Source organism: Trichomycterus rosablanca, chromosome 16 (assembly GCF_030014385.1).
Source record: "Trichomycterus rosablanca isolate fTriRos1 chromosome 16, fTriRos1.hap1, whole genome shotgun sequence".
NCBI classification, from domain to species: Eukaryota; Metazoa; Chordata; class Actinopteri; order Siluriformes; family Trichomycteridae; genus Trichomycterus; species Trichomycterus rosablanca.
Window position 1 is genome coordinate 13,742,869 of NC_086003.1, and position 21,694 is coordinate 13,764,562.

A 21,694-nucleotide genomic window follows, 5' to 3' on the forward strand; every position below is an offset into this window, starting at 1 on the left:
ACAAGCTCATGGTGGTGATCAGGTGATCCAATCATTTTTGCCCATACAGTGTATTAATGACCATGGTTTTGAAATAAGATGTCCAACAAGATCAAGGTGTTTACTTACTTTTGGCCAGACTTTTGGCCAGACTGTAGGTTGTGTAAACTTATGTTTTGCATGTGGCTGCAGGCTTGTGCCGATAAGCTTAAGCGTGAGATGGAGCTCTATGGAATGCCGCCCCAGTTCCCAGATGAGGAAGAGGAGGAAGCTGTAGAGAAGGCCAAGGCCACTGATGAGATTATCATCAAGGACAAGGCAAAGGGCAAGAAGGTAAAAAAATGTTCAAGCCCAGGAGGGCTTTTATAGTCCAAAAATCTATTATAATATTTGATGTAAGGCAAATCATATGAGCATATAAGTTGTTGTGATATAAACACAAGCACACATACCCCAAATGCCTATACAGGTCCTAGAACATCAAGGGAGGCCAGTGAGCCTTACTTAAAAATTTAATTTCGTTTTAAATTTAGTTTGTTGTTTTAGCTACATCTCTCAAGGGTAATGTTGGTACTTACAGAACCAAAAGAGTCTTGTGGGTTTTGTATGCATAGTACAGATGAATAGGCAGGTTTTCCTCGACAAAGTAAGAGACTAACAGTTCCTGCATTAAACCGTGTTATTATGAATGCCATTGGTAGAGCAAAGCAGCTGCCAAAGCCGGAGCCTCCAAGTTCCAGTGGGACATCATGAAGTCACTGGGCCTGAAGGATGAGGAGATAGTGAAGTTTGCTAATGCTGAGCACTGGCTGGACTACTTTCCTCCGCTGGCAGTGGAAGATCTGAAGAAAATGGGCGTGAAGGTAAACATAATGCACATGCTGATCAGCTTTGATTTATATAGTGGTGTATAAGGTGACCTGCCATGCTGAAAACAGATAATGTGTTGATTTACAGGTTAAAGTAAAACCTTGATTTAAAAAGATTGCGTGTTGCAGGTGGACTGGCGTCGTTCTTTCATTACCACCGATGTGAACCCGTACTACGACTCCTTTGTGCGATGGCAGTTTGTCACTTTGAAAGAAAGGAAAAAGATCAAGTTTGGAAAAAGGTATGTCTAATAAAGCTCCTCTCAGCTTGTACTAATGATCCCAGCCTGTTCAGTCTGCAAATCTTTTAAACTGGCTGGATATAGACAGGTGGGATTATATTGGGGGGGATGGATGATGGGATTTAAAATTAATACTGTACTTGTATGTCATCATCTAACATTTGTACCCTTCCACAGAAATGAAATAGAGAGTCTACCTACGCTTGGGTAAAGCTGGGTTATTGCCTTTTAGGAAGCCGAAATAAACTCCATTCCAGTCTTTCTGATGTCTGTTTTGCAGGACTTCTGAAATGGCAGTAACCAAACCCAAAGGGTTTACGGTTTTTCCGAACAGCTTTTAACTGTCTGTCAATGCCAATTTGACACAGAGTAAACTTTTTGAGTGGTAAAACATCATCAGTGTGAATATGAGACGAATCTGCTTTTGTGTGGAATAACCATCAAATCCAGTCTGAAAGCTCCACATGTATCTGTGTTTATCTGGATTTTTCTCACTGTTTCACTTTTAAACTTGTGTTACAGCTCGAGGTTCTGAGAAATTGTAAGAATCAGCTTTTTATTTCAGTGTTTTTAATATTATATTTGTGTTATTTTCAGAGTATAACTGTCAAAAACAACCCCATTATTTTATATTAGCCTAAAGTATATGCAGTTCCATGAGACCATGGAACACATTAACAGGTTTCCCATACATCCTTATGGGAAAAAATACCTTAAAACTCAATGTCTTTGAAACTCAACGCCACTCCCAGAACCAATTGACGTTGAGTATCAAGGTACCACTGTATATAAAAGCACATGCTTGTATACTGCTTTAACAGAAACATGGAATCATACAGTATACCTGCTGGTTTCGCAGCTCCTTACATGGCGGAGGAGAGCCACAGGCTTGCTGACGCCTCCTCCAACACATACTGGCATCTTGACCAGTGCCATGTTATGTTTTTGTTTGTGCGTTTTCGTCTTTGATCATTTTAATCCAACGTTCAATTACAGGTACACCATTTATTCTCCGAAGGATGGACAGCCGTGCATGGACCATGACAGACAGACTGGCGAGGTAGGTTACTTCAAATAAACTAAAATGACTAAAGTTTGGTCTAAGGGACTTTTTATATGGTTGTACTTTCTTTATTGTAGGGAGTTGGACCTCAAGAGTACACTCTGATCAAGATGAAAATGCTTGAACCCTACCCAGCAAAACTAAGGTACCTGTTTAATCAAAATTCTAATATGTTTAGTTGCCAGTTTATTATGTACACTGCTACATAGGTGTGTTTTGTGGGTATACAATTATGAAGTTTATCTGCTGCTGTCAGTGTTACTTTTAACAACAATGCTGACAAAATGCTTTTATTTTTTGTCGACAATAACTGTGATGTTATTAAATATCCACACACAAGCAATTAATTCATGTTGAAAATGTGATACAATGAAATTATTTGGTATCTTGTTGACTCTTGGTCGCGGGCCGGTACTGGTCCGTGGGTCATTTGTTACCAGGAATAAATAATTAGAGATCACTACAAGAGCAATTATATTCCAAAACTCTTTGGGTGTTATTGTCTCCAATCACCACTAGGTGGGAGCAGCGTCAGTATTTACACTGATTTTCCATTCCATAGTTACTCTTTTTTAATTCCTCCCTCCCCCGCAGGTTCGTGAAATTATATCCTATATGAAACCGGTCCGTGGTGCAAAAAAGGTTGGGCACCGCTGTAGTAGAGTCAAAAAGTGACCGCTGGGTGCTGGGGTGGTGCAGGGGCCACCCCAGCACACACCACTGTGGAACACACCAGAAACACACCACTGTGGAGTGTTCAAACTCGAATCTCAGCAGAGCCACCGACCTGACCGGGCATCCACACATATACCCCCAATCCCAATCCGCTCCCTACTCACTCCGCCTCTCCGCTCCGCCTCCGTTTGCGCGTTCACGTGGAGTGCTCGCCACATTAAGGGCTGTCCCAAAGTAATCAGGACGGAGGGGGAGTGGACTATACAACCCTCCAACAGCGAGTGTACACAAGAGCACACTCAACCACCACACTCCACAGAAGTGCAGCTAGGAAAGGTGAATGGAGGAAACACCTTACAAATATACAGGGGTTGGACAAAATAACTGAAACACCTGTCATTTTAGTGTGGGAGGTTTCATGGCTAAATTGGACCAGTCTGGTGGCCAATCTTCATTAATTGCACATTGCACCAGTAAGAGCAGAGTGTGAAGGTTCAATTAGCAGGGTAAGAGCACAGTTTTGCTCAAAATATTGCAATGCACACAACATTATGGGTGACATACCAGAGTTCAAAAGAGGACAAATTGTTGGTGCACGTCTTGCTGGCGCATCTGTGACCAAGACAGCAAGTCTTTGTGATGTATCAAGAGCCACGGTATCCAGGGTAATGTCAGCATACCACCAAGAAGGACAAACCACATCCAACAGGATTAACTGTGGACGCAAGAGGAAGCTGTCTGAAAGGGATGTTCGGGTGCTAACCCGGATTGTATCCAAAAAACATAAAACCACGGCTGCCCAAATCACGGCAGAATTAAATGTGCACCTCAACTCTCCTGTTTCCACCAGAACTGTCCGTCGGGAGCTCCACAGGGTCAATATACACGGCCGGGCTGCTATAGCCAAACCTTTGGTCACTCGTGCCAATGCCAAACGTCGGTTTCAATGGTGCAAGGAGCGCAAATCTTGGGCTGTGGACAATGTGAAACATGTATTGTTCTCTGATGAGTCCACCTTTACTGTTTTCCCCACATCCGGGAGAGTTACGGTGTGGAGAAGCCCCAAAGAAGCGTACCACCCAGACTGTTGCATGCCCAGAGTGAAGCATGGGGGTGGATCAGTGATGGTTTGGGCTGCCATATCATGGCATTCCCTTGGCCCAATACTTGTGCTAGATGGGCGCGTCACTGCCAAGGACTACCGAACCATTCTGGAGGACCATGTGCATCCAATGGCGGTGCCGTGTATCAGGATGACAATGCACCAATACACACAGCAAGACTGGTGAAAGATTGGTTTGATGAACATGAAAGTGAAGTTGAACATCTCCCATGGCCTGCACAGTCACCAGATCTAAATATTATTGAGCCACTTTGGGGTGTTTTGGAGAAGCGAGTCAGGAAACGTTTTCCGCCACCAGCATCACGTAGTGACCTGGCCACTATCCTGCATGAAGAATGGCTTAAAATCCCTCTGACCACTGTGCAGGACTTGTATATGTCATTTCCAAGACGAATTGACGCTGTATTGGCCGCAAAAGGAGGCCCTACACCATACTAATAAATTATTGTGGTCTAAAACCAGGTGTTTCAGTTATTTTGTCCAACCCCTGTAGGTTCCCACATCATTTTCAGGAAAAATATGATATTAGGTTATCATCATAAGGTGTTAGGGCAAATTTAGGCACAGTCTTTTTAAAGAAAGTAATGAAATCTGTGATCGGTGAACTTCATAAATGGCAAAATAATTTTACCCCAACAATACTATCACTAACATTATTATCATATTTAACACCATTTTTTGGAGAATTAAAACATAACTATACATTTATACTAGTTATAAAGTAGCAGGTGCTTGCGTCTCCTGAGCTCGTATTCCCGCTTGGAGATGCTGAAATGATAAAGGAGCGCAAGACATGACAGCAAGGCGACAAAAGCGTCTATCTGTAGCCATGGTGATGGCAAAAGAGGGCGTCCCAGAGTTGACTCCAGAATTTAGACCCTCCCCTTAATTGGAAGCACCCTTCACAGCACAGAGTGTGACTTCATATGGAGTGTCACTCTGTAGTGGAGTGTTAGTGAGGAGGGAACGGTTTGGGAAAGGCCGATACAGTTAGCCTTGTTTGAGCGAAGGAAGGTCAGACAGGGTCTCCTCCCACTCTGGTGCTGTGTTCAAAATAGTGTGTTACATACTACTCATGTACTGATGGTGCCCCAAATCAGTATGCAGTATACAGTATGTGACTACAATTATTTTTTCAGTACGTAAAAGATACTCCAGTACTCCAGTACATGACAGAGCTATCTTCGTGGGGTACTTCCAGTTTTGATATGCCATAAAAAAAAAAAAAAAAGTAGTCAGAGCCTTCATATGTTTGTGTGCAACGTAGTATGGTTTGCTTTTGTCGCATACTTAATAGTGCATACTGCTATGGGGACCAGTATATAGTATATACTCAGTATGTGGTAGGCGATTTTGAACACAGTCTGTGACTGTTTCAGTCCCAGGAGTCAGGGGATGGGTCAAATTGTGCTAAACATGGCTCTCTGTTCGTGATACGTCTCTGGGTGGGAACCCAGGTGAGAAGAAGTGGAAGACAGAACACATGTTGGAGCGGGTGTGTAATGATCAGGCGCCCCTTGATCAGATTAGAGGCTGTGCAAGCAGCAGTGGATTAACAATTGGGAGTAGGAAATGACTAGATTGTGAGATAAAGGGGAAAAATCCATAATAAACTGATCATGGATGATGAGCTAGATCAAGGGTTTTCAATATGTGCTCTATCAGCCATATGTAACCTGCAACACTTAAAGGTGCTTGGACTTTTATGCTTTACCCCTTTTCTTCCTACATACTAATGCAGCTTTAAAGATGCATTGCTGTGCCTCTTGCAGTCTTGCTATGATATAGGTTGCGAACGACTGGGCTGAACAGCTTTTGATTTTGCATGGAAAAAAAGAGCTGTAAGCTATATAATTTAAAATCGATGGGCAGCAGACAGATATATGTAAGATGACGACATGACTTCCTTTCTTCCCCAGAAAAACAACAATGTTTGGTAGTCAATTGTCGTTTTGTAGTGCTTATGTTGTCCTCTACCCTCCTCAGCACTCTAAAAGAAAAGAAGGTGTTTCTGGTGGCGGCTACTCTGAGGCCGGAAACCATGTTTGGCCAGACGAATTGCTGGATCAGGCCTGATATGAAGTACATTGCCTTCGAGACAGCTAGCGGAGACGTGTTCATCAGCACTCAGAGAGCAGCCAGGAACATGTCTTACCAGGGCTTCACTAAGGAGAATGGAATGGTGCCAGTAGTCATGCAGCTCATGGGCCAGGTTTGCTGCTCACACACGCTGACACCCTTAAAATAATCCAGCCTATTAATATATACAGAAAACTGACAGAGCTTTGACTTTTTTGCACTTTGTGTTGTGGATCGCATTTTGATTCAATATATTTAATATTTCTACTCTTTAGTCTACACTTAATTACCCATAGTGACCAACTTTTTAGAGCTTCTGGCTGCATCCATCCCTCCTTCAATTTTGAAAAGATAGATAGATAGATAGATAGATAGATAGATAGATAGATAGATAGATAGATAGATAGATAGATAGTAGGGCTGGGCGATATATCGAGATTTTATAAAATATCTATATATTTTCATACGCGATATAAGATAAGACAATATCGCATATATCGATATAGATGTTGCGTTCCAGTTAGATCCGACAGTTCGTCTTTCTCTTCTCCCAGTTTGTCTCTGCACATGTTCACCTGCCCCGCCTCTCTCCCTTACTGAACACAACTCGCCCCTCCCTCCCCACCGCCAATCCCTTTCATTTCTGTAAGTAAAACTCCCATGATAGCGTGGAGATGGTGGAGGAGCTGGTTAGTAAATAGAATAATAATGGCTCAATTATTTGGAGATGGTTCATATTTAGTGGTGGAGAAGTGTCAGGTGAGCAGCAGAATAATGTATTCAGTAGAGAACGCCGAAAACAAGTCCAGATAAAAGGTTCCAGCTCTGTGTACCTTCATTCGTTTTTCACTTCAAATCCCAAAGTTGAAAAACAAGAAAACGAGTCGTTATTCGTTTCAAAAAACAATATTGGAAAACATAAATACATACAAGCACATGCACGCGCTGACATGCACGTATTTACTTCATATAGAAACGTTTATACTGGATGATCGCCCGACGTCCGACACGTCATTTATTTATTTATCATGTATTATAGTATTTCTTGTTCTTGACCAATAAACAACCAAAAATTAATAAAATTGCATGAACTAACTCTGCAGTAAACAAGGAGCAAACAGCTATTAAACAACAAATAAAGCTGTTAAATAGTAATAAAGTGCATAAAGCAGAACGCTGAATAAAATGCATTAAATGTTGTAATAGTTACACAGTTACATGAACGATTAGTTCTGCCTGTATTACAGAACTGAGTTCTATACGGTAAAAGAAAATATTAATGTAAATGTTAATGTTGTGGCGACTGATGTAAAATAATGTATAAAGTACAAGTGTGTGTGTGTGTGGGGGGGGGCGGTTTGGGAAAGGCCGATACAGTTAGCCGATACAGGCTAACTGTATCGGCCTTTCCCAAACCGTTCCCTCCTCACTAACACTCCACTACAGAGTGACACTCCATATGAAGTCACACTCTGTGCTGTGAAGGGTGCTTCCAATTAAGGGGAGGGTCTAAATTCTGGAGTCAACTCTGGGACGCCCTCTTTTGCCATCACCATGGCTACAGCGGGAGACGATAAATTTTGATCTCTTCCCTACACACTCGCTCCCTGCGCCCTATAGTGCACTTAACATTCTTAAAGGGCCAGACAATATATTTGTAATTCACATTACACGACAGGTGAGACGTTAGAAAACTACAAACATTTTCTTAGAATAGTTCTTTTTTTTTTTTTTTTTTTTTTGGAAAAATAGTTCTTGTGTGAAGCTTCCCAGCATGAATATTAATAAAAGTGCCTGTAAAAAATTTGGAACATGTAGCTTTGTCTCAGAAGTGTCTTTTTGTTATTATCTTATGGGATGAAAAAATATCGAGATATATATCGTATATCGCCATTTAGCTAAAATATATCGAGATATTACTTTTGATCCATATCGCCCAGCCCTAATAGATAGATAGATAGATAGATAGATAGATAGATAGATAGATAGATAGATAGATAGATAGATAGATAGATAGATAGATACTCTATTTATCTTGAGTGAAATGATTGGCGTCCAGTAGTTGAATAAGCAGAAGAAAAGAAAGTAATACAAATACAGATAAAGTAAGTAAGGTGTAGCAAATGTACATAGGCAGTAGTTACAGGCTTGACTGAAGCACTGTTCACTTAACTGTACTTAGTTTCTACCTGCCTGTTTTTAAGTGTTCGTGACTGCAAAACCATCTACTGTATATTATTCCTTTAGGACATTCTTGGTTGTGCTCTGAATGCCCCCCTCACCTCATACAAGACCATCTATGCCCTGCCAATGCTCACCATCAAGGAAGACAAAGGTATCCAATATAATTCTTCTACTACTTTCTCACCTGTACAGTGTACATGCATTTATAAGACTGGTCTGTATGTGTCGACCCCACTTGTTTGTTAAACTATACACAATTAATACAAAGAAATTAAAATATTTCTTTAAGAAGTTTCCATTTCATACTTAATGTAACAAAGTCATTGATAATAATGTGTTTACTATTCTTTATAAGCTTCTTATCCTTTATAAGCGTCTATGGAAATTAATTTAGAAAATGATCTGATCAATCTTTAAAACCTAAGCCAAGGATTTATGAGCACTGGACTGATGATTTTTTTTTTATATTAAGGTTTGTCAAGCAGATCAAATCAAATTGATAAATAAATCTGGTAGTGGCTTTAGATTAAAAATGTGTATCGCTGTGCCATCGAAGTGCCAGCAGGTGTTTTTTTATCCAAAAAAAATCACTAACCTACCACTGACTACCCAATGACTGTTGATAACTGTTAAGGAGAGTAGAGATCAACATTCTAAAACTTTAATTATAAAACGGATAGTTCCGGTCCTAAAATCTGATTGGCTGAGCCGCGTTCGAAGCCGTTGTAAAATCCCCGATAAACGCACACCTATGACCACCTCACATCATTCCATATTAATACGCCACTGAAAATAAAAAGTTAATGTTATTTTCGCCCTCATGTTGCCTAGCAACACTGTTAATCGAATTATTTTGCGTCGCGGAAGAATGCTTTATTGTAAGTTTATACACAATAAATACATTTATGAATTAAACATTGTTGTATTTATTATATTTTATGTTGACCGCCGTTTTATAAAAGCAATAAGCCACTCGAGACCGTGCATTACTGTTATGATTTTAGCACGGGGAAAGAAGTTTTAGGCACTCCGCTTCGCGTCGTGCCAAAAACGTCATCCCCGTGCTAAAATCACAGTAATGCACGGCCTCTCGTGGCTTATTGCTTTAATTTAAGTCTCCAGATTCTTTTTTTTATATGCATTTTCTCCCCATTGTCCTCCCAATTTAGTGCAGTCAATTTGTCTTCCGCTGCTGAGGGATACCCGATTGTATCCGAGGAGAGCATGACGGTGCCCACGCCTCTTCTCGCCCCTGCATTCTGCACAGGCGTCTCCTCCGCCAATCAGGGTCCTTACACAGCTTATAAAGATCCCACCCATACATAGTCCCGTCGTTCCACACTGGCAGATACTGTGGCCAATTAGTATCTGTTGTAGGCACTGCCATTTATGCCCGCCAGATGGCGCCCAGCCAGAGGAGTTCAGAATCTCGGCGCTGACGTGCTAGCGGAATATCCCGCTGTGCCACCTGGGCACCCTGGAAATGAAATAATCAAAAAAATGTGCAGTGAAATGTGATTAGATTGTAGATGCATTTATTGCAGGTAAATGTGCTTTGTGTGTGTAGGTACTGGAGTTGTTACCAGTGTACCATCTGATGCTCCTGATGACATTGCAGCATTAAGAGACATCAAAAAGAAACAGGTTCATACATTTGTTTCCTAATAACTTAATATCTGTTCTTCTTTATGGAGCCTCAGATGAACTTCTGTTAAGTGGCTAGAATCTTTTGTTCCAAATAGCTTATTGTGTCCCTACAGGCACTGAGAGAGAAGTATGGAATTCAAGATCACATGGTCCTTCCATTTGAACCAGTAAGTAACAGCATACTAGTGTCCAAAACAAAAACAAGATGTTTCAGGTGAGGTTCTGACCCTCTGTTTTGACATACCAGGTGCCCATCATTGAGATCCCAGGCTATGGAAATCTGTCAGCTCCTCTTGTGTGTGACGAGCTGAAGATCCAGAGCCAGAACGACCGAGACAAACTGGCCGAGGCCAAAGAGAAGGTCTACCTCAAAGGCTTCTATGAAGGGGTGAGGCTGCATTATTAAATATGATCATGCAAATACTCTCATTATACACATATGGACCAGTATTGAATAGTGTACAGCACATTTTTACTCAAGCACTTTACCTGTGCATTACACATAGCTCATACGGATTGTGACATGGGTTGAATGGAAGTGCTTCATGGGAGGCATGGGTAAAGTATTTTTGGAAAATGTTTAGTGACCTTAACATGCTACTGTACTTTAGATTTTTATATTACTGTTACTTGTTTACTGTTTTTATGATTATCTGTTAACTGTTTTCCCTCCCACTTCTCTCTAGATTATGTTGGTTGAAGGTTTTAAGGGACAAAAAGTTCAGGATGTGAAGAAGCCCATTCAGAAGATGATGGTGGAAAAGGTATTATTTTAATACTGTAGTACCGAATAAATATTGTATTGAATATTGTTTTTAGGCAGCACTATACACCGACAAGGCATAGCATTATGACCATTGACAGGTGAAGTGAATAACACGGATTATCTCTTCATCACGGCACCTGTTAGTGGGTGGAATATATTAGGCAGCAAGTGAACATTTTATCTTTTAGATTGATGTGTTAGAAGCAGGAAAAATGGCCAAGCATTAGGATTTAAGCGAGTTTGACAAGGACCGAATTGTGATGGCTAGACGACTGGGTCAGAGCATCTCCAAAACTGCAGTTCTTGTGGGGTGTTCCCAGTCTGCAGTGGTCAGTATCTATCAAAAGTGGTCCAAGGAAGGAACAGTGGTAAACCGGCGACAGGGTCATGGGCGGCCAAGGCTCACTGATGCACGTGGGGAGTGAAGGCTGGCCCGTGTGGTCCGATCCAACAGACGAGCTACTGTAGCTCAAACTGCTGAAGAAGTTAATGCTGGTTCTGATAGAAAGGGGTCAGAATACACAGTGCATCACAGTTTGTTGCGTATGGGGCTGCATAGCCGCAGACCAGTCAGGGTGCCCATGCTGACCCCTGTCCACCACCGAAAGCGCCAACAATGGGCACGTGAGCATCGGAACTGGACCACGGAGCAATGGAAGAAGGTGGCCTGGTGTGATGAATCACGTTTTCTTTTACATGATGTGGATGGCCGGGTGTGTGTGTCGCTTACCTGGGGAACACATGGCACCAGGATGCACTATGGGAAGAAGGCAAGCCGGCGGAGGGAGTGTAATGTTTGGGCAATGTGCTGCTGGGAAACATATCTTACTTTGACACGTACCACCTACCTAAGCATTGTTGCAGACCATGTACATCCTTTCATGGAAACCTTGACTTGTTGACTTGGCCTTTCAAATTCTTTAGATCTCAATCCAATCGAGCATCTGTGGGATGTGCTGGACAAACAAGTCTGATTCATGGAGGCCCCACCTCACAACTTACAGGAGTTAAAGGATCTGCTGCTAACATCTTGGTGCCACATACCACAGCATACCTTCAGGGGTCTAGTGGAGTCCATGCCTTGACAGGTCAGGGCTGTTTTGGCAGTAAAAGGGCGACCAACACAATATTAGGTCATAATGTTATGCCTGATCGGTGTATGTAGTACTGAAATATCTCATTGTAATGTACAGACAAATTCAGTCTGCATTTCAGTACAGACAATTCTTGCATTTTTTCCCCATTTTCCTCCCAATTACCCAACCTCTTGCACACACTATCCCTCATCTCTGTGCAAGTGCCATCAATTAGCCAGCAGAGGGCGTTTACCCATCAGTTATGACGAATCTCCTCGGGCACCCTCCCTTGAACAACATGCCAATCGTTGTTCTTATAAGCGCTCAGCCTGCTGGAAGCAGACCTGAGATCCGAGTTCGAGATGCCAGCTCTGGTGTGCTAGCGTGTTTTACCGCCACACCACCTGAGCACCCAGGATAATAAAAACTACTTAAACATAAGGAGGTTGTTGATCTTTTATGTATTTGCCTGCAAATAATTAAAGTTCAGTTTTTTTTCTGCACTAGGGTGATGCTTTGATTTACATGGAGCCGGAGAAGCAAGTGATGTCTCGCTCGGCTGACGAGTGTGTGGTGGCTCTCTGTGACCAGTGGTGAGTGAATTGCAGTTTCTTATTGAATAGTAATGACTGGTTTATCCAGTAAAAGCTTAAACTGATGTTCTAAATCATAGAACTTTGCTTCATTCCTTTTTAGCTTCGATGAAAAGAAAGTCATGCGAAGAAAGTACAAAACATTCTGTAACTGTTCTCCTGGTCTCAGCAAAATGTGGAGTAGCACAGGATTAAATGAGATAAAACACAGGCTTCACATTAATGCTGCTCTTTTACCCAATTACCCGGACTTGACATTTTCCTCCGTTGCTCTGATCCAGAAGATCAGGCTGTTCCAAGTGTTCCTCTGGGATTTAGGTTTGGTTGGAAGCTCGTGCTTAAGTGTCTTGATCCTTTTTACTTCCTCAGACAGAGATATGGATGTTTAATCTGTTACAGGTACCTGGATTACGGAGACAAAGAGTGGAAGCAGCAGGCCATGAACGTTCTAGAGTCTCTGGAGACGTAAGTTCACCTCATGCTGCAGGTTCTTAGTAGAATAAAGAACATAAGACTGGAACTGATGAGAATGAGCTAACACAGAAGATAAACGTTCTACACATTGTGATATAAATGGTTGAAAAATGATCATGTGATCATATCCCAAATTATATTTAATGACATTGATATGATAATCGAGCAAAACTGGGAATTTTCATGAACATGAATTTTGCTTTATATAAATGATTAGATGTCTAAAGTAATTTAAAATAGGTTTGTAAACATTTGCATTTTTTTTGTTTTAAAATCCTTCTTTTTACTTAATTGAACTTCGATGTTTTGAGTGCTGCTTTGTTTAAACAGATTGGTTTAATATAGTTCCAGTGAACATGTCCACTTTATATTATGAACTTATATTATACACTAATACACCGATCAGCCATAACATTAAAACCACCTCCTGGTTTCTACACACACTGTCCATTTTATCAGCTCCACTTACCATATAGAAGCACTTTGTAGTTCTACTATTACTGACTGTAGTCCATCCTGACGTAGTTTCTCTGCATGTTTGTTAGCCACCTTTCATGCTGTTCTTCAATGGTCACGACCCCCACAGGACCACCACAGAGCAGGTGGTGGACGATTCTCAGCACTGCAGTGACACTGACATGGTGGTGGTGTGTTAGTGTGTGTTGTGCTGGTATGAGTGGATCAGACACAGCAGCGCTGCTGAAGTTTTTAAATACCGTGTCCACTCAATGTCCACTCTATTAGACGCTCCTACCTAGTTGGTCCACCTTGTAGATGTAAAGTCAGAGACGATCGCTCATCTATTCCTGCTGTTTGAGTTGGTCATCTTCTAGACCTTCATCAGTGGTCACAGGACGCTGCCCACGGGGTGCTGTTGGCTGGATATTTTTGGTTGGTAGACTATTCTCAGTCCAGTAGTGACAGTGAGGTGTTTAAAAACTCCATCAGCGCTGCTGTGTCTTATCCACTCATACCAGCACAACACACACTAACACACCACCACCATGTCAGTGTCACTGCAGTGCTGAGAATGATCCACCACCTAAATAATACCTGCTCTGTCGTGGTCCTGGGAGAGTCCTGACCATTGAAGAACAGTATGAAAGGGGGCTAACAAAGTATGTAGAGAAACAGATGGACTACAGTCAGTAATTGTAGAACTACCAAGTGCTTCTACAGTGGGGCCAAAAAGTATTTAGTCAGCCACTGATTGTGCAGGTTCTCCTACTTAGAAAGATGAGAGAGGTCTGTAATTTATCATCATAGGTACACTTCAACTATGAGAGACAAAATGAGAAAAAAAAATCCAGGAAATCACATTGTAGAATTTTTAAAGAATTTATTTGTAAATTATGGTGGAAAATAAGTATTTGGTCAATAACAAACAAGCAAGATTTCTGGCTCTCACAGACCTGTAACTTCTTCTTTAAGAAGCTCTTCTGTCCTCCACTCGTTATCTGTATTAATGGCACCTGTTTGACCTCGTTATCTGTATAAAAGACACCTGTCCACAGCCTCAAACAGTCAGACTCCAAACTCAACCATGGCCAAGACCAAAGAGCTGTCGAAGGACACCAGGAAGAAAATTGTAGACCTGCACCAGGCTGGGAAGAGTGAATCTACAATAGGCAAGCAGGTTGGTGTGAATAAATCAACTGTGGGAGCAATTGTAAGAAAATGGAAGACATACAAGACCATTGATAATCTTCCTCGATCCCGTGGGGTCAAAATGATCATGAGAACGGTGAGCAAAAATCCCAGAACTACACGGAGGGACCTGATGAATGACCTGCAGAGAGCTGGGACCAAAGTACCAAGGCTACCATCAGTAACACACTACGCCGAGAGGGACTCAAATCCAGCAGTGCCAGCCATGTTCCCCTGCTTAAGCTAGTACATGTCCAGGCCCGTCTGAAGTTTGTCAGAGAGCATATGGACGATCCAGAAGAGGATTGGGAGAATATCATGTGGTCAGATGAAACCGAAATGGAACTTTTTGGTAAAAACTCAACTAGTCGTGTTTGGAGGAAGAAGAATGCTGAGTTGCATCCCAAGAACACCATACCTACTGTGAAGCATGGGGGTGGAAACATCATGCTTTGGGGCTGTTTTTCTGCAAAGGGGACAGGACGACTGATCCGTGTTGAGGGAAGAATGAACGGGGCCATGTATCATGAGATTTTAAGCCAAAACCTCCTTCCATCAGTGAGAGCATTGAAGATGGAACGTGGCTGGGTCTTCCAGCATGACAATGATACCAAACACACCGCTCGGGCAATGAAGGAGTGGCTCTGTAAAAAGCATTTCAAGGTCCTGGAGTGGCCTAGCCAGTCTCCAGACCTCAACCCCATAGAAAATTTATGGAGTCCGTGTTGCCCAGCGACAGCCCCTAAACATCACTGCTCTAGAGGAGATCTGCATGGAGGAATGGGCCAAAATACCAGCTACAGTGTGTGCAAACCTGGTGAAGACTTACAGGAAACGTTTCACCTCTGTCATTGCCAACAAAAGTTATGTTACAAAGTATTGAGTTGAACTTTTGTTATTGACCAAATACTTATTTTCCACCATAATTTACAAATAAATTCTTTAAAAATCCTACAATGTGATTTCCTGGATTTTTTTTTTCTCATTTTGTCTCTCATAGTTGAAGTGTACCTATGATGAAAATTACAGACCTCTCTCATCTTTCTAAGTAGGAGAACTTGCACAATTAGTGGCTGACTAAATACTTTTTGGCCCCACTGTATATGATAAGTGGAGCTGATAAAATGGACATTGAGTGTAGAAACAAGGAGGTGGTTTTAGTGTTATGGCTGATTGGTGTTTATGCACAGGGTGTATACACTCAATGAAAGTATATTATTATGATAAAACAAATCTTCGCAAAATATATTTAGACTATGTTAATAGAGATAAGTCAAGCTTCTTATATAACGTTATCTACTTCTAAATACCAATATACATTAATTCAGCAATACTCAACAACCCTTTGCTTTATATATTTTGTAGATTCTGTGATGAAACAAGGAAAAACTTTGAGGCAACATTAGCTTGGCTGCAAGAGCACGCTTGTTCCAGAACCTACGGTCTAGGTAAATCTGTCTTTTCTTCAAATCAGTTAAGATCTGGTTAAGTAGGTGCTTATTTTGTAGTTTTTAAATACAGCATTTGCAGAAGGTGTTTTGTAATGCTCAGCTCTATTTGTTATTATTAATAGTGTTCGATATTCAAGCTAGTTTTTGAAACTGCCTGACTTACTCATGTTTTGGCAGCGTTTGGCCACACAGCTTAAATCTGATTCAAGATGGGCAGATTTTATTGTGATCTAAAAGCTTAATAGCAGATTTAGCCTAACTTAGTTTTTTATTTGCATTTAAGCCACATTTTATTTGGCTATACAAATGTGCCACTTTTTATTTTTTTCCTGTCTTTCCTGCCACTGTCTGTTTAGAATACATTCATGGCCATGATTAGACAATGCTCTTATGTGAAACACTACCTACTGTGAAGAATTCACACTAGTAGTTAGTTAACAGGCTGTCTTTCACCTCCTCTGCACTACTGGTGTATACAGGTCTTTGTTGGTTACATAACGGTCAAGCTGGCACCAGGAACAACAGTATGAACGGACAAATTGGATTTGGTTAACTTGTCCTGCATTTTGAATATAGCTTTTGTAGTCTGTACCCTTTCACCTCTGCTTCTCCTCAAACACTTGTTTATTTTTGCTGCAATCTCCCACAGGAACAAGGTTGCCATGGGACGAACAGTGGCTGATCGAGTCCCTGTCAGACTCCACCATCTACATGGCCTTCTACACTGTAGCCCATCTTCTCCAGGGAGGTGTCCTCAATGGACAGGGACCCTCACCTTTGGGAATAAGGTACTCTTTTTCATTCTCTAGATAGACTTGATACTCAGGTTAGGAAAGACATGGGGGAAAAAACAGACCACCAAACATTAGGCACATACAGTTCAAGAAGAGCAGTAATGTATTATCTCCCAATGTATTATTTACCACATCTAATAATTCGCACTGTATTTCACTTCACTGTTATAATAAGATGATACTCAGCTCTACCTTTAAGGCCTACAGGTTTGTCTTCACTGAAATAAAATAATATAGCTTTAGAATATAGTCTACAAAAAATTGGATGTGTATATATACGTATATGTATGTATTTGTATATACACACACAGTATGTGTGTATATGTGTATATATGTACAGTGTATCACAAAAGTGAGTACACCCCTCACATTTCTGCAGATATTTAAGTATATCTTTTCATGGGACAACACTGACAAAATGACACTTTGACACAATGAAAAGTAGTCTGTGTGCAGCTTATATAACAGTGTAAATTTATTCTTCCCTCAAAATAACTCAATATACAGCCATTAATGTCTAAACCACCGGCAACAAAAGTGAGTACACCCCTAAGAGACTACACCCCTAAATGTCCAAATTGAGCACTGCTTGTCATTTTCCCTCCAAAATGTCATGTGATTTGTTAGTGTTACTAGGTCTCAGGTGTGCATAGGGAGCAGGTGTGTTCAATTTAGTAGTACAGCTCTCACACTCTCTCATACTGGTCATGAAAGTTCCAACATGGCACCTCATGGCAAAGAACTCTCTGAGGATCCTAAAAGACGAATTGTTGCGCTACATGAAGATGGCCAAGGCTACAAGAAGATTGCCAACACCCTGAAACTGGGCTGCAGCACAGTGGCCAAGATTATCCAGCGTTTTAAAAGAGCAGGGTCCACTCAGAACAGACCTCGCGTTGGTCGTCCAAAGAAGCTGAGTGCACGTGCTCAGCGTCACATCCAACTGCTGTCTTTGAAAGATAGGCGCAGGAGTGCTGTCAGCATTGCTGCAGAGATTGAAAAGGTGGGGGGTCAGCCTGTCAGTGCTCAGACCATACGCCGCACACTACATCAAATTGGTCTGCATGGCTGTCACCCCAGAAGGAAGCCTCTTCTGAAGTCTCTACACAAGAAAGCCCGCAAACAGTTTGCTGAAGACATGTCAACAAAGGACATGGATTACTGGAACCATGTCCTATGGTCTGATGAGACCAAGATTAATTTGTTTGGTTCAGATGGTCTCAAGCATGTGTGGCGGCAATCAGGTGAGGAGTACAAAGATAAGTGTGTCATGCCTACAGTCAAGCATGGTGGTGGGAATGCCATGGTCTGGGGCTGCATGAGTGCAGCAGGTGTTGGGGAGTTACATTTCATTGAAAGACACATGAACTCCAATTTGTACTGTGAAATACTGAAGCAGAGCATGATCCCCTCCCTCCGGAAACTGGGTCGCAGGGCAGTGTTCCAGCATGATAATGACCCCAAACACACCTCTAAGACGACCATTGCTTTTTTGAAGAGGCTGAGGGTAAAGGTGATGGACTGGCCAAGCATGTCTCCAGACCTAAACCCAATAGAACATCTTTGGGGCATCCTCAAGCGGAAGGTGGAGGAGCGCAAAGTCTCGAATATCCGCCAGCTCCGTGATGTCGTCATGGAGGAGTGGAAAAGCATTCCAGTGGCAACCTGTGAAGCTCTGGTAAACTCCATGCCCAGGAGAGTTAAGGCAGTTCTGGGAAATAATGGTGGCCACACAAAATATTGACACTTCAGGAACTTTCACTAAGGGGTGTACTCACTTTTGTTGCCGGTGGTTTAGACATTAATGGCTGTATATTGAGTTTTTTTGAGGGAAGAATAAATTTACACTGTTATATAAGCTGCACACAGACTACTTTTCATTGTGTCAAAGTGTCATTTTGTCAGTGTTGTCCCATGAAAAGATATACTTAAATATCTGCAGAAATGTGAGGGGTGTACTCACTTTTGTGATACACTGTATATATATATACTGTATGTGTATATATATATACAGTGTATCACAAAAGTGAGTACACCCCTCACATTTCTGCAAATATTTTATTATATCTTTTCATGGGACAACACTATAGAAATAAAACTTGGATATAACTTAGAGTAGTCAGTGTACAGCTTGTATAGCAGTGTAGATTTACTGTCTTCTGAAAATAACTCAACACACAGCCATTTATGTCTAAATGGCTGGCAACATAAGTGAGTACACCCCACAGTGAACATGTCCAAATTGTGCCCAAAGTGTCAATATTTTGTGTGACCACCATTATTATCCAGCACTGCCTTAACCCTCCTGGGCATGGAATTCACCAGAGCTGCACAGTTGCTACTGGAATCCTCTTCCACTCCTCCATGATGACATCACGGAGCTGGTGGATGTTAGACACCTTGAACTCCTCCACCTTCCACTTGAGGATGCGCCACAGGTGCTCAATTGGGTTTAGTCCATCACCTTTACCTTCAGCTTCCTTAGCAAGGCAGTTGTCATCTTGGAGGTTGTGTTTGGGGTCGTTATCCTGTTGGAAAACTGCCATGAGGCCCAGTTTTCGAAGGGAGGGGATCATGCTCTGTTTCAGAATGTCACAGTACATGTTAAAATTCATGTTTCCCTCAATGAACTGCAGCTCCCCAGTGCCAGCAACACTCATGCAGCCCAAGACCATGATGCTACCACCACCATGCTTGACTGTAGGCAAGATACAGTTGTCTTGGTACTTCTCAACAGGGCGCCGCCACACATGCTGGACACCATCTGAGCCAAACAAGTTTATCTTGGTCTCGTCAGACCACAGGGCATTCCAGTAATCCATGTTCTTGGACTGCTTGTCTTCAGCAAACTGTTTGCGGGCTTTCTTGTGCGTCAGCTTCCTTCTGGGATGACGACCATGCAGACCGAGTTGATGCAGTGTGCGGCGTATGGTCTGAGCACTGACAGGCTGACCTCCCACGTCTTCAACCTCTGCAGCAATGCTGGCAGCACTCATGTGTCTATTTTTTAAAGCCAACCTCTGGATATGACGCCGAACACGTGGACTCAACTTCTTTGGTCGACCCTGGCGAAGCCTGTTCCGAGTGGAACCTGTCCTGGAAAACCACTGTATGACCTTGGCCACCATGCTGTAGCTCAGTTTCAGGGTGTTAGCAATCTTCTTATAGCCCAGGCCATCTTTGTGGAGAGCAACAATTCTATTTCTCACATCCTCAGAGAGTTCTTTGCCATGAGGTGCCATGTTGAATATCCAGTGGCCAGTATGAGAGAATTGTACCCAAAACACCAAATTTAACAGCCCTGCTCCCCATTTACACCTGGGACCTTGACACATGACACCAGGGAGGGACAACGACACATTTGGGCACAATTTGGACATGTTCACTGTGGGGTGTACTCACTTATGTTGCCAGCTATTTAGACATTAATAGCTGTGTGTTGAGTTATTTTCAGAAGACAGTAAATCTACACTGCTATACAAGTTGTACACTGACTACTCTAAGTTATATCCAAGTTTCATGTCTATAGTGTTGTCCCATGAAAAGATATAATGAAATATTTGCAGAAATGTGAGGGGTGTACTCACTTTTGTGATACACTGTATATATATATATACAGTGTATCACAAAAGTGAGTACACCCCTCACATTTCTGCAGATATTTAAGTATATCTTTTCATGGGACAACACTGACAAAATGACACTTTGACACAATGAAAAGTAGTCTGTGTGCAGCTTATATAACAGTGTAAATTTATTCTTCCCTCAAAATAACTCAATATACAGCCATTAATGTCTAAACCACCGGCAACAAAAGTGAGTACACCCCTTAGTGAAAGTTCCTGAAGTGTCAATATTTTGTGTGGCCACCATTATTTCCCAGAACTGCCTTAACTCTCCTGGGCATGGAGTTTACCAGAGCTTCACAGGTTGCCACTGGAATGCTTTTCCACTCCTCCATGACGACACTGGCGGATATTCGAGACTTTGTGCTCCTCCACCTTCCGCTTGAGGATGCCCCAAAGATGTTCTATTGGGTTTAGGTCTGGAGACATGCTTGGCCAGTCCATCACCTTTACCCTCAGCCTCTTCAATAAAGCAGTGGTCGTCTTAGAGGTGTGTTTGGGGTCATTATCATGCTGGAACACTGCCCTGCGACCCAGTTTCCGGAGGGAGGGGATCATGCTCTGCTTAGTATTTCACAGTACATATTGGAGTTCATGTGTCCCTCAATGAAATGTAACTCCCCAACACCTGCTGCACTCATGCAGCCCCAGACCATGGCATTCCCACCACCATGCTTGACTGTAGGCATGACACACTTATCTTTGTACTCCTCACCTGATTGCCGCCACACATGCTTGAGACCATCTGAACCAAACAAATTAATCTTGGTCTCATCAGACCATAGGACATGGTTCCAGTAATCCATGTCCTTTGTTGACATGTCTTCAGCAAACTGTTTGCGGGCTTTCTTGTGTAGAGACTTCAGAAGAGGCTTCCTTCTGGGGTGACAGCCATGCAGACCAATTTGATGTAGTGTGCGGCGTATGGTCTGAGCACTGACCGGCTGACCCCCCACCTTTTCAATCTCTGCAGCAATGCTGACAGCACTCCTGCGCCTATCTTTCAAAAACAGCAGTTGGATGTGACGCTGAGCACGTGCACTCTGCTTCTTTGGACGACCAACGCGAGGTCTGTTCTGAGTGGACCCTGCTCTTTTAAAACGCTGGATGATCTTGTCCACTGTGCTGCAGCTCAGTTTCAGGGTGTTGGCAATCTTCTTGTAGCCTTGGCCATCTTCATGTAGCGCAACAATTCGTCTTTTAAGATCCTCAGAGAGTTCTTTGCCATGAGGTGCCATGTTGGAACTTTCAGTGACCAGTATGAGAGAGTGTGAGAGCTGTACTACTAAATTGAACACACCTGCTCCCTATGCACACCTGAGACCTAGTAACACTAACAAATCACATGACATTTTGGAGGGAAAATTACAAGCAGTGCTCAATTTGGACATTTAGGGGTGTAGTCT

The 21,694-nt window shown here is 42.2% G+C and overlaps 1 protein-coding gene across 2 annotated transcripts in view; it reads left to right on the plus strand.

Annotated features, from left to right (window-relative positions):
• LOC134330630 (leucine--tRNA ligase, cytoplasmic-like) overlaps positions 1-21,694 on the plus strand; it is a 53,861-nt gene that overhangs the window by 4,791 nt on the left and 27,376 nt on the right. For both annotated transcript variants that reach the window (XM_063011830.1, XM_063011831.1), the window contains exons 5-19: positions 172-312; positions 681-842; positions 978-1,090; positions 2,087-2,150; positions 2,231-2,298; positions 5,938-6,163; positions 8,278-8,365; positions 9,782-9,858; positions 9,975-10,028; positions 10,109-10,249; positions 10,548-10,625; positions 12,211-12,296; positions 12,696-12,761; positions 15,783-15,865; positions 16,518-16,656. In XM_063011830.1, the coding sequence (XP_062867900.1) occupies positions 172-312; positions 681-842; positions 978-1,090; positions 2,087-2,150; positions 2,231-2,298; positions 5,938-6,163; positions 8,278-8,365; positions 9,782-9,858; positions 9,975-10,028; positions 10,109-10,249; positions 10,548-10,625; positions 12,211-12,296; positions 12,696-12,761; positions 15,783-15,865; positions 16,518-16,656 (1,586 nt within the window). The remainder of the gene's footprint in view (positions 1-171; positions 313-680; positions 843-977; positions 1,091-2,086; positions 2,151-2,230; positions 2,299-5,937; positions 6,164-8,277; positions 8,366-9,781; positions 9,859-9,974; positions 10,029-10,108; positions 10,250-10,547; positions 10,626-12,210; positions 12,297-12,695; positions 12,762-15,782; positions 15,866-16,517; positions 16,657-21,694) is intronic.